Here is a 17,191-nt window from a genome sequence, read left to right on the forward strand (position 1 = left end):
GCATACAGCATTGTGTGAAATGGTGGGTATAAAAAACATGCGAGGTTTAATTTTAGTATTTTCGTTTTATTTTGCATTGTTCTTCATGATTGCGACAATTTCAACAGCATAATAATTTCAGTATCGTTTACCATATTATTATGCATGTCACACATATAAAAGTACGTCTCAGGGGTTGGCAATTACAGAAAGTGGACGATAATATTATGAGCGGTATACGTGACTAAGATAATAAAATAAAATACTAATAAGACGCTGGAATAATTTGTAGATAAAAGTATGTATGTAGCTTATAATAAAGTACATACATGTCGGTAGGAAACATCAGTTTTACATATAAGTTAAAAATCATACCTAAATCAAACGCGTAATTTCATAAAATTTCTCGATTCATTCGATATTGTACAATTCAGTCGAGTTGAATTTCATTTGTGTGGTACAGCCAGCAGGACAGACATATACATTAATGTATATGTAGTAGTACATATTTATCTCCTGGTTTAAAAATTGATAAGTCAAAAGTGATAAAATGCATTTTTTCCTGTCTCATTAATTTCTTTCTAGCCATCATCCCAAGGATTTATCTACTGGGATAACAAATATGAATGTCATTGCTCTGTAAGTAAATATAGTATGTATAATTATGTATAATAGTCATTTCCAAAGGCATTCGTATTTTTAATAAGTATGTACTTGCTGCATTGCAAAAAGGCGTAGTCGACGACGAGACCTGCGACGCCAACTAATTTGAATAGTGATCTTTAGACTAGCTGTCTATTTTGATTCCTATTCTGTTGATTAGAATAATATTTTCGCAAAATTCAAGTCTTTACGCTGATACATAATCTACATATACCCTATAACCTAACGCATTGTAAAAATTGTTATTGTACAAATCATACTAAGTAGTTGGTATATAGGAAGCTGAAGGAATATTTAATTTATCAACAATACTACTAAATACATATTACAACAAATATAATGCTGAATATGTGACGGAATTGAGCATCAAAGGCAGAAGCCGAAGCAAAGACATATTAAGTAGTTTTCCTTATGTGGGCTTTCTTTCTTTGCTATGCTACATATTTCATATTTCTCTAATCGTAATTTCAAAGGCCAAGCTCGCTAGTTAAGTAAGATACATAATTAATTTGAATAGTTGCTCCTAAATCGTTTTATGTTGTAGTGCACTCATTATAGTCGAAGATAGCCGGATATAATTTTTGAGTACAGTTCATTGTCCATTCGCACGTATTTTCCATTGCATAGGAAAAATATCCCATCAGAGATTTTGGTAACGTCGAAACCCTCCTTTTGTAGATCAATCTTTTTCATTTTGTACGTGCCTTTAAATTGAATTAAACATAAACATTGCTAATTACTTTCATGCTAAAAATGCATTAGTAGTAATTAATTTAGTTTAAATACCTGTCATGTCCAAGTGCTTCACAATTCTTACAAATAGTGGACTGAAATTGAAACAAGGTTGAAATAAAGTTATTGATTTGTAAAACTGAATGAGCTTGTTAGCAGTTTGTACTTACCGAGCGTAAGATGGCAAAGACTTTGTGACTCCATGAGCTAAAGAATCAAAATCCAGGGAAGCATCAGGGTCCAAAATAGCGGCCATTCCTGCTCTGCCGTCTGTGAAGGGAATTTCAACACCATAACACACAGCGTCCTTTAATCCGCACACGTTACTAACAACTGCTTCAACTTCGGCAGTAGAACAATTTTCTCCCTTCCATCGAAATGTGTCTCCTGTCCGATCCTTGAAGTAAAAGTATCCACACTCGTCCATGATAAGAACATCCCCTAAAATGAAATATAAGTAACGTGTAATATTTATGTATGTACATTCGTAATGCGGCATATGCTACGTATGCAGATTTATTTACGTATTATACCTGTTCTGAAAGCGGCATCGCCCTTGCGGAATACATCGGTGACTATTTTCTTGGTAGTTGCGTTGGAATCTGCATAGCCATCAAATTCTCGGACGGGATGGTTCGGAACGATTTTTCCAACCAATTCTCCTGGCTCATTGGGTTTGCATCTTAAGACTAATCCTGTCCTGGGGTCACGCATAACTTCGCCTGTTGCTTCATCAACTCGAATGAGTGTTACGGGGTAGATAAATGGAAGAATTATGGATATAAACCCAACAGATCCAACGTGATTGTCAATATTAACTGAAATATGGAATTATATTAGTGAGTCTATAGTTTCTAATAGTCATGTATAAATTGAAATGACATACTTATATTGCAATTTCCTTCTGTTGCTCCATAAAATTCTGAGATGATGGAAATATTGAATCGACTGGCAAATTTTTCCCAGATTTGAGGACGAAGACTAGCAAACAAAATAAAAAAAATATTATTACATTGCTTATGAAATTATTCTGCTGCGTCAGTTTGATGTTTGGTCTCCAAATTTATTAAACTCACCCATTTCCAAACATTAAACGAACTTGGTGATTTTTATCACTCGAATTTGGAGGCTGGCACAGTAGATAGCGACAAATTTCTCCAATATATTGGGCGGCCTTAAAAGAGGAATATGTGTAAATAAATTATGTGCATAATGTCTCTGATATCATGTGCGAAATATAAATAAATAAAATAGCATCATACAGTGCAGTTGTATCTTGCGCAGTCTTTAAAGTACGAAGATGCAGAAAACTTCCTTCGGAGAACTGCTGTACATCCATGAATCAATGCTTGACCAACGCCTGTGAATCAATACACCAATACATTTAAAAATTAGGGCACCAACTTATGATTAGTATTGCAAATCAAGGTTTAAAGCAAGGGTTGCTTACCAATCATCCCACCGGCGGTATGGTACAACGGAAGTGGGTCATAAATGACTTCATCGTTAGAAATACCGACAAAGTAGTGTATGCCCATCGTGAAAAAGATGAATCTTTATAAAATAAGAATTAAAATATTATACCAATTTCTAGATACCTCGTCTCATCAATCATTAGAGATGCTTACCTAGAATGCTTAATTATGGCAGCCTTGGGCAAACCTAATTATAGAATGTGTATTATACAAATTAATTGACGGCGAATTACAATTAGTGACCTGACACCGTCAGGTCACTCTAAAATATGTGTATATTGGACAAACCAGTTGTTCCGGAGGTGAAAATGTAAAGCAACTTGTCAGAAAAATTTATGGGAGTGGAAATAACTGGAGCTTCTTTGGAATAGGATTTAATTTTTACATCCAAATCCAGCGAATTGAACAACAATTGTTCATCGCCATGTCCCGTGCTATACAGGTCGCATTTTGGGAGGGGACCGAGCTCGATAACTTCGTTGATAGCTGCATTGAAGAAAAATCAAATTTTTATAAGCTACTAATTTACGAGGATTATTCTTTTGAATGTTTTATTTTATTTTACCTAATCCTAATTCATGACCAAAAATAATAGCCTTGGGCTTTGCAACCTCGAAGCAATGTTTAAGTGGTTGTTGTCTTAAGTTGAAGTTTATCAAAGCAGGAATCACACCAATCTACAATAAATACCGGTGTAAAGTTATGAAATACGTTTTCTGGTAGAATCATGTTTCATGTATATAAACACGTCATACTTTGCTGAGTCCAAGCCATATGCAGACGTACATTGGCCGATTTTCCATAAAAACAGAGACACATTCTCCCTTTTGTAGTCCCTGGGACGCAAAATAGTTGGCGATTCGATTGCTTTCCTCGTCGATCTAGTGAGATGGAATAATAATTAAATTAATTAATAGCAAATTCACTAATAACTGGAGATATACGATTAACTTACATCTCTAAAACTCCAGACTTCGTCCTCTAAAAAAACAAATTCGAGTAAATTCATACATTTTTTTTACACAATCACTAATTCGGTCAAGTCAATCTTATGTACATATACAAATTAAGAAGTATCACATCAGTACGACACACTTACCAAAATAAAAACAAACTTTGTTTGGATGTCTTTTCCTGTAGAAAATATAATAACCATTAAATCTAACTTATTGTTCGCATGCTGAATTTAGAAACTCCTCATTTACACATTTTCAGCAAACATGTGAAGAAAGGTCCAATTTTTACGCTGACAGTAGGTCACATGCAACAGGATTCTTCCATATCGATATGCTCCTCTATACGCAAACAATAGAGTTTATTTAATTACATTGACCAATCGTTTCACCTTTTCAGCGCTTACACAATGTCTCGTGGAATAGTCTTCAGAGCAGCAAGACACCATCTCCGGTGTCGATAAATTGCCCACAAGAGAATGCCCAATGTGGAAAATTGAGCAATTATTGTGAGTGTCAAGTCTTGAAAATTGCTGCCTGAAGCAAAGCCAAGGGCCAAAATTACCCCAAGAATAACCTGAAAAGGGATCAAAATAAAAGTATATGCAGGAAAATATAATCTGTAGCAAATGTGTAATCTATTTTCAGTAATTTTCCGGATATCATACACGTCATGTGTCACTATGAATGAATATTTTAGTATTTATTGTGTGTGCATAGACTTGGTGACTTACGTATTTTGTAACACTAGATGTAAAGTCTACATGTTTATGGGAATCTTTTGTTGCAGACGATATGGAGTCAGATTCCGTATAATGATGGGAATTTGACTTTCCATTTGCATTAGAGTTGTAAGCGTCGGACGATGGAGGAGGAGACTTTAAGGTCTGCATTTTGGCAGTGAGCATGCCTTGATCATTTACAGGTTTCAGTGTGTGTCCCCCATTTTGATGAACCACTTCTTCACTTGGTCTTTCTTTCTTTAGAGATTTGTCTTTAAATATCAATCCATTTGTTGTGGTTAATGTGGAATTTTTTGAATTTAGATTTTTTATTGACTCTGTTGGTGAGTTTCGATGGTGGCCATTTCGAAGTATAGCGTCTGAGCCGAGGGTGTATCCATTTGCTGCTGCAATTTTTCCCGCTAACGATGACGACTTTCTGAGGTCACTGCTGGGATAAGCGTCGCTACCATTTTGGACTATGGGTGACTTGAACATTGCTCCGTTGGTAACAACTGCGTCTGCAGGCTGACACCCGTTGTCTAGGAAGGATCCAGTGGAACTGTAATTATAAGAATTCCATGTTGAAACTAAAATAACAATACGATATGAAATTATGTAATAACTTCTAAATTTTCACTTTGTGGATAAAAAAAAATGGTCGTTACGAACAATGATTATGCATATTTTTCAATTGAAAATTGATCGTTGGACTGATTCTAGAGATTTTATCATGGGTAATTCCTGTCCAAGATTCTTAAAATAAATACTATCTCACCCTAAAGTGATGGACAACTTTTGTGTAAAATATCGCAACTATTTACCTCCTCATTGATACTTTGCAAACGGAATATCTTACATCAAACTAAGCATGTAGATACAGTGATTTCTGTCTGTCAGTCAGTGTGAAGGAAAATATCCTTCAGAAAAAAGTGGATCAGTCCAGAATCTGTACTGATGACCAACGCCAAACTAGTTTTCTCAGTTTCAACCATTTAACGTAACTACCAGTTCAGCGTAAGTACAAGTCAGGTTAGGAATCATTTGAAGGTTTCGGAACTTCCTTAATGATAATCTGACTCTTGCCCACGACCGGATCTGGGTATTTCCAAAGTAATCTTCTCAATCTCATACTTACCGAGAATATGTAAAACTAATATAAATATATGCAAGGGCTAAGAAATCTTATGTGAAAGTTATCTAAGATTTCTCAGCTTATCTAAATACCAAAATTACTAAACGGAACTAATATTTCTCACATGAATGTTGCGAACAGAATATTTTGCAACCGCATCTTCCAAATGCCTGTGATACTAAATTATTTTTGGATTCTTTACTCTGATAATTTAAGTTAGAGAAACATGAAAGTTAAAGTCTCATTAAAAATTGCATATTAATTATACAACTTTACTTAAGACGAATTCAGAGTTTATTTGATAATTATTTTTAATTGGAAAAGTGATTTAAAAATGAAAATTTAGCAGATTTTTATGGGGAACATAAACGAAAGTCGTTATCATACTGCTTAGGTGCGTAGCATACGTAACCCAGAAAATTTAACTCAACGTACGCATGAATTATTCGGACTTATGAATTTTTCAACGAGTTTTTCTAACCAATACACACCTACACGTGTGTAAATGTGTATAGTACGTATGCTAATTATATTTCTTATCTGCATCCGAAGTTTTGGAATAAATAATTACCAATGGATCATATCATTTTCTCAGAATATTTTACTATTTGTTTTACTACCTGGAGAACATAAACCTGCAATGAATGGAACGCCCGTCACCCGTATTTAAAACACGGCGATTTTTTTCTCAGCTTGTGAGTACCTTTTTAGGGGAAATTTTGCCTATTTGTTTCTTGTTTATTATCACCATTATTTATTTAACACAAAAAATTGTGATACGACCACCAGGATAAATTATTATCCATGTGCCTAATAATACCACGACACAACTGTGACAACCCACGAGATGTACTAGAAAGATTACTACGTTGTTCCAGCCTGTTGGGAAATTCGTCAATCTATGTACGTCAGACAACAATGTGGACATTCTCCAAGGCTTTCTTTGTTACTCGTCGTGTATGCACAATGAGGACGACAGAGTATTATCGGTGCTATTGCAGGTGTGCGTGGGGAGCGAATTACCAAGATGATAATGGCATGCGAATTATAATAAAGGCTTGGAAGGGGAGTCCTTGAACATTTTGCATCTCTCCTCATACTTGAGACTGGACTATTTGTTGCCACAGCAGACAAATCCCATCACCTTAGGACATTCATGAGACTGTCTCATTATGGTACGGCACATGCATAGTAACGACTCTTAAATTAAGAGTCTTAATTGTCTCAGGTATGCTCTCATGGAAAAAATTTACATACAACCGTCGGAAAAATTGAACACCAATATTCAAATTCAAGACTTCGATTCACGCAAGTATAGTAAATTCACATAATTATTAGTCGGACTCGAACACAATTAAAAACATCCACCTTTTTCATTTACTACTATTTTGCAGTCACACATCACCACATTCACTCACATGCACATAATATTTAAACCTTCGGTTCGGTATTACTTGTATGTAAAACATGATGCAACCCACGAGTAGGAAATCCGTTGTATGCAAATATTTATTTTGAGTTACCTCAAGTTGATTCCATTGAAAGTGGGAGAAATTTCATAAGGTAACGAATTCACTTTCAACACACTTTCTTGGTGGTCAGTAGTGATGTCCTCGACAATGAACACCATTATTGTTTCGCGTGATGGTTGGCAAGTGTAGTGGACACGAGGAAGACCATTCAAGTGGAAGAACACTACCAACAACCTCCTTGACTGGTGCAATAAGTATCTCCTTCAATCAAATTAATCTTTTCCATGATGTTAAAACATCCATCGGGCTATATGCTCATCATGTCAAAATATACGCAGGGCTACACCAATCAACACCAAAATCATATCACTTTTGTCACTATTTACTCAATGTCGATCAATGAAACACAACACTATGATGATAACCCGAATCAATCAGGATGATCCGGGTTGTTACAATGAAAAAACACAGATAAATTTCAAAAGTGTGTTCTGTAGGAACATTACCACTCACATCACAAACAAACAATTTTGAAAAGTGCACATATTTAATCGGTAGGTGGACCATACAAATATACAAATTACGGAAAACAACCTGCAGAGAAGTAGACGTAGTAAAGGAAGAAATGGGAACAAAATTTAGCTCACAATAAAACAACCCAGCTTCACCTAAGATGACCAAACTAAAAGCACCTCTCACACGGACTGACCACAACTGCATAAGTGCGTACACAATACATAAGGACAAGAGGTTTGGGCACTCCAAATGATGCTGGTGGACTCAATGAATAATATGGCGGTGGTGGTGGTGGTAGTACGTTCTACAACATAATAGCACAAAAACTTGGCGATTACATTAAATGCACATTGAATTTTAAGGGATATGATTATAAAATTTTGACCCATGTAACAATCAACAAAGCAATAGAAGGAACCAGTTATTCTCATCATCATCTCAGAATGAGAATCTCAGCAACACACGTTGGGGAATGTGTGTCCTATAAAATTTTGAAATTCCGTAATGCATGCATATAAGTACGTACCCTACGCCGAGTCATGTGTCAGGTGATCTGACCACTATATTCTGGCTTCCGTAGACGAGACTGCATATAAACCATTTCTTGAGATTTATAAATACTATGTCGAAATTGTGCATAAATACAATCTCTACGATATCTAGAATAATGACCGTGACATAAACCGGCGCAGGACAATATTCATACATAATTAATAAAACTTTCAGAGGTCATTCTTATCACTTTAAGTCGCTCCCCTATTATATTTGTAGAAAAACTAGTAATTTAGTATGATCGCGCATAGCTATTATTATTATTCAACCAAATATGGGTTACCGAAACGAATCTCATTGCACGCGAATACCATTAACTTTTCGCTATTGCATTCATTGTCACTACAACTAATTAACTTACATGTTTAGTCATACCGCAAAAACAACCCGAGTAATCTTTTTGCAACTTACTACTAATAATATGCTACAAACTCCTACAACGCTTCATTCATGAATCATGACTTTACTACTGAAAAGTCCAGCCGCTTTTAATAATTTCTTGGAAGCAGTTTCACACCTGACATTTGCTGCTAATTAAGAACTGTAAAGATAACGCAAGGTCTTGGACCTGGATGCAATAATAGAGAAAGAATGCTTGATATAATTTGGCAATACCTCGTATCAGATTATCACCAGCAAACTTATGATAATTATTAACATTGCATTCAGACATTAAGTTGCTTAATCTTCAACAATGCTACTTGTGTATTTAATAATAATCACTACAATTTAGTGGTGGTTTATCCTTCATCACAAAAGAAAGATTTGCCATAACCCTGCCGCATTCGTATGAATAATATGCATAAAACCTACAGTGCAGCTTTGCTTAGCCCGAGCCAGGGTGGGTACAACTAGAATTTGTTTACCAATCTTTACGCCAAAATTCAGCTTAATTGAGTGATTTTGCAAAATCAGTATGGGTCACCCCACCGGGTTCCTCTGGGTCAAAATTTTCAAAATTGTACATCATAAACTCCCATTATAAGCTGCTATCGACTTCCATACCAAATTTCAGCTTAATTGGACGATTTTGAAAAATCAGTTTGAGTGACCCCATAGGGTCCCTCCAGATAAAAATTTTCGCAAATTCACTTCATATCTTTTCATTAGAAGCCATTAGTTACATATTTACCAAATTTCAGCTTTCTACAACAATTTTGAAAATTTGATGCATAATAACCCCACCACCCATATGGCCCCCACCGGCCAACCACTTGACCGATTCGGCTCATCTTCGAACTTGATTTGTCTTTTGGGTAGATATAGATGTGGTAAAAATTTCAAGTCGATCGGTTGAGTTTGAAGAGAGTTATCGCGAAGACAGACGGACGGACGGACAGACAGACAGACATAACGGGTACATAAGCCCTGGCTCGGGCTAAAAAACTAAAGACACAGGAACACGGATGCTGCAGCAGAAGGTATATGGGCAGGTATTATTAGGCAGGTCTAATATTAACTTTAGAGAGAGTGAGAGTTTGTCAAGTCAAGATTGCTGAGGTTGCATGTAGTGTAACTCAACAGTCAACAGTAGTGCAACTCAACTCAGCAGAGGCTGGAGTTATATAGCTGCATCGTAATAGTGAGTAATTTCAACGACACGACAGAGTGCAGACGACCAAATATCTACGTAGAGAGAGATCAGACTTACCAAATCCTTTTAGCAAGATAAACCACCTTCCGTATGAAATATGCAAGATGCAGTCGTCCTGGTTTATCTTTGTCAATGATATTTTGGCTGTGCGTTACCAAATGCTGTTATAAAATCATCATGCAATGCAAAATATGTGGGTGACGGAAGAAAAGGAGAAGTGAATCTTATCTCTCTTCACCGTTATACCTCGCCCGTGAAGAACCAACAGCAGTAATAATAATAGAATAGACAATGCACATCAGTGAAAATAGCATCACACATAGCACAGCACTTATTTAATAATAAGCAAGGGACCCACAATTTCTCTTTCATTTCATTCATCCCATCCATCCATCCATTATTACATCAACATCAACTGAATAGCTAACCGATAACAACGTGAAGAAACCCAATTATTCTCTATAAATGTGTCTGTCTGTCCCATAAAAGGGAAATCAGACTTCAGTTTGTGAACACGTAATTTTTTATCCTCTAGTAAAGATGCATGCTGTAAGTAAGCAAGCATACATACGATGGTTTCGCAGTAATATTTGCAAATAGTTACTACACGACAGTGAATAACACAACATGCAAGTTGTCATTAGCTCGGCGACTGTGTGTGTACTACACGACCAACAAAAAGGTTGTATGCAGAAGAACAAGTGTGATCAACCAACAGCGGTCACATAATAATAATGTTAATAAGCGTTGTTGAAAAATTACAATCTTTTATTTGCTCCTCCAACCACCTATCAGTCCAAGCTTCCTTGTCCATTTTTTCGCGTGCATGCATATTATCGGCATTGTGTGTACGTAGAGTTGGCATATTTTGAAGAAAAATGGGTCACAAGAATCTGTTTGACCATTCGATTCTCGATAGCGATAGATTACGTGATGGAGGATGCAGTTTTGAAAAAAAGATATTGTTCTGAAAATTATTGCAGAGAGAATGCACACTACAATAACATGACGAATACATTCCTATCATGTGTATAATTTGATCAATTTGTTGCAGATTAATTCATAATAATGCAGTGTGCTTCTTTTTTGTCGAATGATCTAAATTCAAAATTTTTGCAATAGCAAAAGAAAAACACGTTTTCTTGTGCCGATTGTGTAATGAATATGCGAGGAAGTTTTAATTGAGACGAAATGCATTGTCTTCGTCTACACATACTACTGACTCAGAATTACTTCACCAAAAATTTGATTCCCGCTTCGTATCCCTGCCATACTAATAGCATGGGAAGGATACCAGCGCGGGAGGGAAAAGAAAAACTGAGTTGATATTACACAAGTACATACCTACAACAAATTATTTTGCATGATTTTTAACAACCTCATGCATATGTGTAAGTAATCCACCAATAAAGTCAAGTGAATGTCATTGTCGCTCATTCAAGGGACAAATAAACTCGGATCTATACCCTTGAGATAAGTAAAATCCATCAAACGCAGGAACTGTGGCGTTGCATCTTCAAATATGCTAAGGATTAAAATATGAGGAGTAATGTAGCAAATATCTTAAGGTCCAATCAAATTAAGCCTCAAGACTGGCCAAACGAAAATGTTTGCCTCCAAAGACCTTTGGCCTCTTCATTATTTTTAGTGAAGGTTTGCGATGAGTGGAAGTAGATAGGAAAGGATTATGCAATAAATATTAGTACCATTGTTAATTATGTGTAGTGTTTACCTACAGAGATTCGCATTTAGTCTGTTTTTGGTTATTATTTTATTGCGCATATATAGTCGTGGACAAAACAACTAGGGAAGTGATAATGTCGTCATTACTAAAACACAAACGGAAAATAAACACTAATGCCAATAATATGTATTTAATTGATCCATTACATCGGCATCAGAGGACATTTTAACTTGAAGTATTTATTGTTGCAAGCTTTCGATATTCATACAGAATTTCTTCATCAGGCAAAAATATCATGTATTTAAGATGTGTAATATTTAATATTTAATATGTATTTAATGTAATATTTAATATGTATTTAAGATGATTCATATTATGAGTAAGTGCCAACTAACTTGAACCCTGAGCAAAACTGGATAAGTATCAACATAAGTCATCAGCAATATGCAATATTATCTTTTGGAAGTCAATGATATGTCGATAATAGACGAAACGCCCATTTATGACCCAGTATACACATACGTACTTGACATTCATCATCCCTCATCCTGTATTATTCTTATTAATACATTAATGCGCAATTTTCAGGTCCCGTCCAGCTTCCAACTGATAAAGTAATTCATAATTAATCACTCTTTGTCATGCACTTGAGAAGATGACTAACTGATGCATAGCAAAATTAAAGCAGTGATAAAGAGCAAAATGCATCATTGAGGTGAAACTTTGACAACTGACATACATAATCTTACCTTTCTAGTCTAAAATACAAATCTCACTATTAATTTAATCAATTGGCTTAATGAAAATGAATTGCAAATTGGGTTATAATTAATTTTTCTTCTTTCATTCGTCCATCCATATCCATATATCCGCTGGACAGGTGCAAAATTTCACAAGCGAAAAGAATGCATAATGCAAATGAAGACTTGGATATATATTATGCAATACAGCAATCTAATAGTCATCCAACCATTGAAATTTATGTTATTGTTGGGGCGCCGTATTTGCACTAATATATTTAACCGGCAGCTGCACAATTTAATTGCTCCTACGATTTTAGTGTTGATCAACAAATTCTACTGGTGACCGGTAGCTGTGATTTGATCGATCAGCAGCAATATTATTTCGAATTTCGCAATTAGACTAGTCGTCTGTAGAACTTGAGCAGGTAAATATCTCAATATTAATTTACTATACACTATGGTTAATTATATCTCAAACACCTTACCTGGAGTGAGAATCCATTGATTGTCCGCACTAATTCTTTAATACGGTTTGTCAACATGTGATTATAGTGAATATTTGATAATTCTCATTCAGCATTCAGGGGGTTTGTGTCGCAAAAATTGTATGTTGTTTTCCTATGTTAACGGGCTAATCGCCAACATGGACTCTGTATTTGCGTCGGTATTATGTAAGTGCCGGTTTTGTGAAATTATTTAACTCTCTCTCCTTCTAGTAACTTTGAAACTTTACCACCCACCCAACACTCGTATATATAACCAACTACTATTTAAGAAAGCTGGCTGGATATAGAAAAAGCACAACTTTTTTTCCCTTCGAAGGAACCATGTGACTTGAACCTAAAATGACGGAATTCCTATTTGGCTTCGGCAGTAGTGGTGGTTGTGCACTGGAAATATATGTTTTCCTACAATAACCTGCTTTAAACGGCGTGTGTGTATTAATAAACATCGCCGTTACACAACCATTGTAAATATGTACGTGTAATTGGATTGGGGTGACTCTTATCTGATGCTTTTATACAGTTATAGGTAAAACCATATACGAGACTGATTCCATGCACACTTTGGTTAAATGAAACATATTTAGTCTGTTCAATTTTGTTGAATCGCTCCGGAATCTTTTAATGTTCACCAGGTCGATTCGCATGTGCGGAAAAATGTTTGCCAAAACATGTGTAATTCCTTCCAAAAACCTCGTGGTCTCGAATATAGTGGATATGTGAATACATTCTTATCAACACCCTGCTCCACTACTCCCACTAAATGCAAAAAACCCGGGTTTTGTCCCTCACCCCAACACTACGAGCTTCTCGTATAGAAAACATTTTGGTGACCAATTCTCATGATACAGGTTTGCATATCATCCGCTAAATTAATTATTATATGAAATGGCATTATATGCATTGTTTGACTTCAAACAAACCGATATTATTCATGAATCAATGGCGATTCAATGTTCCAATCTGTCAATTAGCACAAAATTAACACCTTTAATTGCATTCTTAATATTATTTGGTCAGCTTGTATACGACTCACTCAGTAATCCACACTGCTACTACATCATAAAAATACTATGCTATAATTCGCAAAACAAAATTGGGTTTGATAAATCTCGCAGTTAGACTAAACTACTTATTCTCAAGTTTTCCATGTACATATTTGCATGGACGCATGCATTTATCCCAGCTCAATCTACCTACTGCATTCACATGCATGCATTTGATTATCTTAAATAATTATACCTACGTACATATTTAAGCGTAAATAAATATGTAGGTATGAATTATACATATATAGTTGTGGTTGGTTTGTTCTTTCACCTTGAGAAGTTAGTCTACCGGAACTGTTTCATCTTTTAACTCGTGTATACTTTATTATTAACACTCAAAACAATAAGCCCCTCTTAGGATTTAAATGTATCTGCACAAAACAAGAGGTATAAAAGTACATATGTACGAATAATAAGTCGCATTTTGATATCGTTCTTTTTTACCAGTCATGTCATCAAGTAGAATCCAAAACAAAAACTTTTGAGTTATTTCCAAAAACATTAGCAGCTTCATGCTTCACTCATAGAGGATCATATAATTTAAGAGCATGTGCATAGTATTTTAATGGCAGTACTCGAAAATCGAGGTACAACACAGAAAAATTACGTGATACTCGTTGTTTTAGAAGCGAGGTTGCTTGCTTTGTACGAGTCATTATTTTATGGAAAAACATCCTCTAGACCCGTTGTGTAAAGGGTCACCACGGCATGTCATTTAGCACTTACAGATGAAGTTCAATTTACAAATGGGTAGATATAAAGGGGTGACGATTATGATTCAATGTCCAAGGGTCAAACTGGCTGTATAGATCATATTGGGCATATCAGTATTTTTTCCTCTACTTCTACCACGCAACAACTTATTTAATAATAGTTTTACAAGTAGGAGAGGTAACCGTGCTTTAGGGTCGAGGTCACCTAAGGCACAGAGATCGTAACACTTCTTTGCTGTACGTGCTTTGCCATAATTATTCGTTCTTGTGTGGAGTACCACGCAGTGCATCTTTCCAATCTTTGCGTATAAGTGACCATTGACCACTCTTTGGTAGCACACCTTGCTTGAAGTATTGCAAAAGGAAAGTGAATTGGTGAGGATTGCGACATCCAGTCAACTTGTTATTCGCACACCTGTGAGTAATGGGGACTGCAAGTGCTGATGAATTCAACTGGGGAGGCATGATGATCATGATATGATGTTGCTGATGCTCATCCTAGCGTAAATAAATTGAGCCTTGACTGAAGTTCAAAAAGTGTTTCAAAAGCTCACATACATAACAAGAAGGATTTTGCAATTTTTCAGCACTTCATCATCATCATTTGGGATTTACTCATGACAATGACATTGGAGAATAATGATTACATAATATGTGCAAGGTGTTTATATATAATGCTACTTAATTTTAGGTTTCTTCAGTGATTGCAACTTTTTCGTATGTCAGAGAGAATAATGGATTCTGAGAACAATGAAACCACACAATCTTCTGGTGAACTGGCAAAAAATATCAACCACGACGCTTCGTCATCTCAGCCTTCCGAGATTCCGAGAGTAAATTCATCTGGACCATTTTTTGGGTTTGAAGATGAAGGAGCTACCACTGAAACTACACCACGTTCGCGGATCTACGCTGCTCTAGACCTTGACAGCCGGTTTTTCCCTGATGGTAAAAACTTTTAAGCTTGTCTAATTTTTTGGCAGTGTTGTTGGTCATAAGCGGGTTATTTTCCGTACTGTATACTTGAAACTCCTGCTCGACACGTCACATCAACTTATTAAATAAGATGGAATTGAGCAGTTTTTCGTAAGATGGTCATGGTCACTGAACTAACTACATGTCTACTACAAGCGTTTTACCTGTCTCGACATGAGATTAATGTAGAAGTTTAAAGATCCGTGCTAATTCTGGTTTATTGCAAGATCATGGATATATGAGGGCATGAAACTGTAGAAATTCTAATCTTGCAATATTTCGGAAAGAAGCTCTAAATACTAAGTTTGGGTTAATGCGACTTTATTTTAATAAAATTGTTCCGTTATTTTTTTCTCTAATTTCTAGGACTTCAACCGGGAAGTATTGTTGAAGTTAAGGGACCAGAGAATTGTGGAAAAACTTATTTGCTTACTTATTTCATTGTCCAGTAAGTACACAATTATATAACTTCATATGTATCAACTATTTTTCGGAACCCCATGAATGCATAATTATGCTCGTGTGTATGAAAATAGTGATGAATGTATGAACATAAATCCATTTCAGGATGCTGGTAAAATTTCCTAAGAAAAAAGCTGTGTTTATTAACACTTCTCATCAGTTCTCGATGAGGAACTTGATTGGAATGCTGCTCCGTGAAAAATTTGGAACAGAAATTAGCGACGCTGACAAATGTCTTCCCCTTCCTCAAATTATGCATCAGACTCCAGAATTAGCAACATACTTGGATCGTCTGATTATAGTTAATTGTTTTTCCGTTGAAGAATTTATGCTTACAGTTGCATTTGATGATTGTTCAGTGTTGAAGAAATTGGCTAAGAAAGACCGCAAAATTTCACTTGTGGTAATAGATACAATCGATTCCTTCTCTTTCACCGATTCCTTAGACCGAAACGAGCCATTAGATATTTTAGCCAGTCTAAAGAAAAATTGTGACAGGATTCCAACTATTTGTTCAACGATTGGAATACCTAGCAATTTTCAACTTATAAAAAACGCTCTCCCTGTTGATCCGACTTTGGAAATGTCGTATTTTTCAAACATCACACTTGACACGGTTAATTTCACCCACACCATGTCTATTGTACCAGCCACAACGGCTGAAATTGATGCCATACCAAAATTAAAGGAATTGAAAAATCCCCATTGTGCATGTGCTTACCTTCGTTCCAAGCAAAGAGCGAACATGGCTGGGTCCGCCGATATCCATCGTGTAAAATTCTCAATCTTTTCCGACATGTTGTGGGTGCTGGGTTGATTCTTGAACTTGTGTAATTTTCAGAAACAATTACTTAAAATAAGTAACTTAAATTAAAATATATTTAGTTGATACTTTTTGTTAACGTTTTTCTTCACTTTTCTACCAATTAAATGGCTACAAATTTAAAATAAACTAATCTATGTAATCCATATAAATGTATTCTAGAGTCTAGAGACTTTAACTGCCTTAATATTACACACATTTGAATGAATCCTCGCCATTGCTGACACTGAGGAGTCCAACAAAGATAAAATATTATGCAACACAAAAGAACCTAGTGAACTCATTTACCTTCAAGATTTGCGTTACGTCGAGTCAGATGCAGTTTAACTCATTTTTGTGTATTGTTGGACATGGGTACTAAATATACGTAAATCGCATTCACATTCGTACTAACTCTCATCTCATCACTAAATAACTAATAGTAGTATCATATTGTACATACATAC

At 35.7% G+C, this 17,191-nt stretch overlaps 1 protein-coding gene and 1 long non-coding RNA gene across 5 annotated transcripts; one reads left to right on the forward strand and one right to left on the reverse strand.

Annotated features, from left to right (window-relative positions):
- Window positions 1-45: 45 nt before the first annotated feature.
- Window positions 46-16,879, reverse strand: LOC110847349 (long-chain fatty acid transport protein 4). Of its 4 annotated transcripts, none has more exons than XM_022094279.2 (18): window positions 16,644-16,879; window positions 4,537-5,086; window positions 4,210-4,379; window positions 4,055-4,144; window positions 3,949-3,983; window positions 3,805-3,830; window positions 3,605-3,730; window positions 3,415-3,526; window positions 3,138-3,335; window positions 3,003-3,036; window positions 2,825-2,928; window positions 2,637-2,734; window positions 2,451-2,548; window positions 2,261-2,355; window positions 1,908-2,192; window positions 1,545-1,815; window positions 1,429-1,469; window positions 46-1,346 (listed from the first exon to the last, which is right to left on the reverse strand). In XM_022094279.2, the coding sequence occupies exons 1-18, from the start codon at window positions 16,718-16,720 to the stop codon at window positions 1,195-1,197; spliced, it is 2,562 nt and encodes an 853-aa protein (XP_021949971.1). In that variant the 5' UTR covers window positions 16,721-16,879; the 3' UTR covers window positions 46-1,194. The 4 variants fall into 4 exon arrangements, with proteins under 4 accessions (XP_021949971.1, XP_035706330.1, XP_035706329.1 ...); XM_035850437.1 differs by lacking the exon at window positions 16,644-16,879 and adding an exon at window positions 12,706-13,373; XM_035850436.1 differs by lacking the exon at window positions 16,644-16,879 and adding an exon at window positions 7,183-7,843.
- On the forward strand, window positions 15,472-16,874 carry LOC118435112. The gene is made up of 2 exons (XR_004834513.1): window positions 15,472-15,908; window positions 16,028-16,874. It is a non-coding gene; the product is annotated as an uncharacterized LOC118435112 (long non-coding RNA).
- Window positions 16,880-17,191: the final 312 nt, after the last annotated feature.

This window comes from Folsomia candida, unplaced genomic scaffold, assembly GCF_002217175.1.
Source record: "Folsomia candida strain VU population unplaced genomic scaffold, ASM221717v1 Fcan01_Sc003, whole genome shotgun sequence".
In the NCBI taxonomy this organism is placed as follows: domain Eukaryota; kingdom Metazoa; phylum Arthropoda; class Collembola; order Entomobryomorpha; family Isotomidae; genus Folsomia; species Folsomia candida.

What these genes read in the sequence shown, in the direction of transcription:
- LOC110847349 (XM_035850436.1), bottom strand. Translation starts at nt 7,289, where the DNA reads ATGGTGTTCATTGTCGAGGACATCACTACTGACCACCAAGAAAGTGTG. An exon ending in AAGTCTGGAGTTTTAGAGAT is followed by an intron (nt 3,731 to 3,804) that starts GTAAGTTAATCG and finishes CCATCTCACTAG; the next exon opens with ATCGACGAGGAAAGCAATCG. An exon ending in GCCATAATTAAGCATTCTAG is followed by an intron (nt 2,929 to 3,002) that starts GTAAGCATCTCT and finishes TATTTTATAAAG; the next exon opens with ATTCATCTTTTTCACGATGG.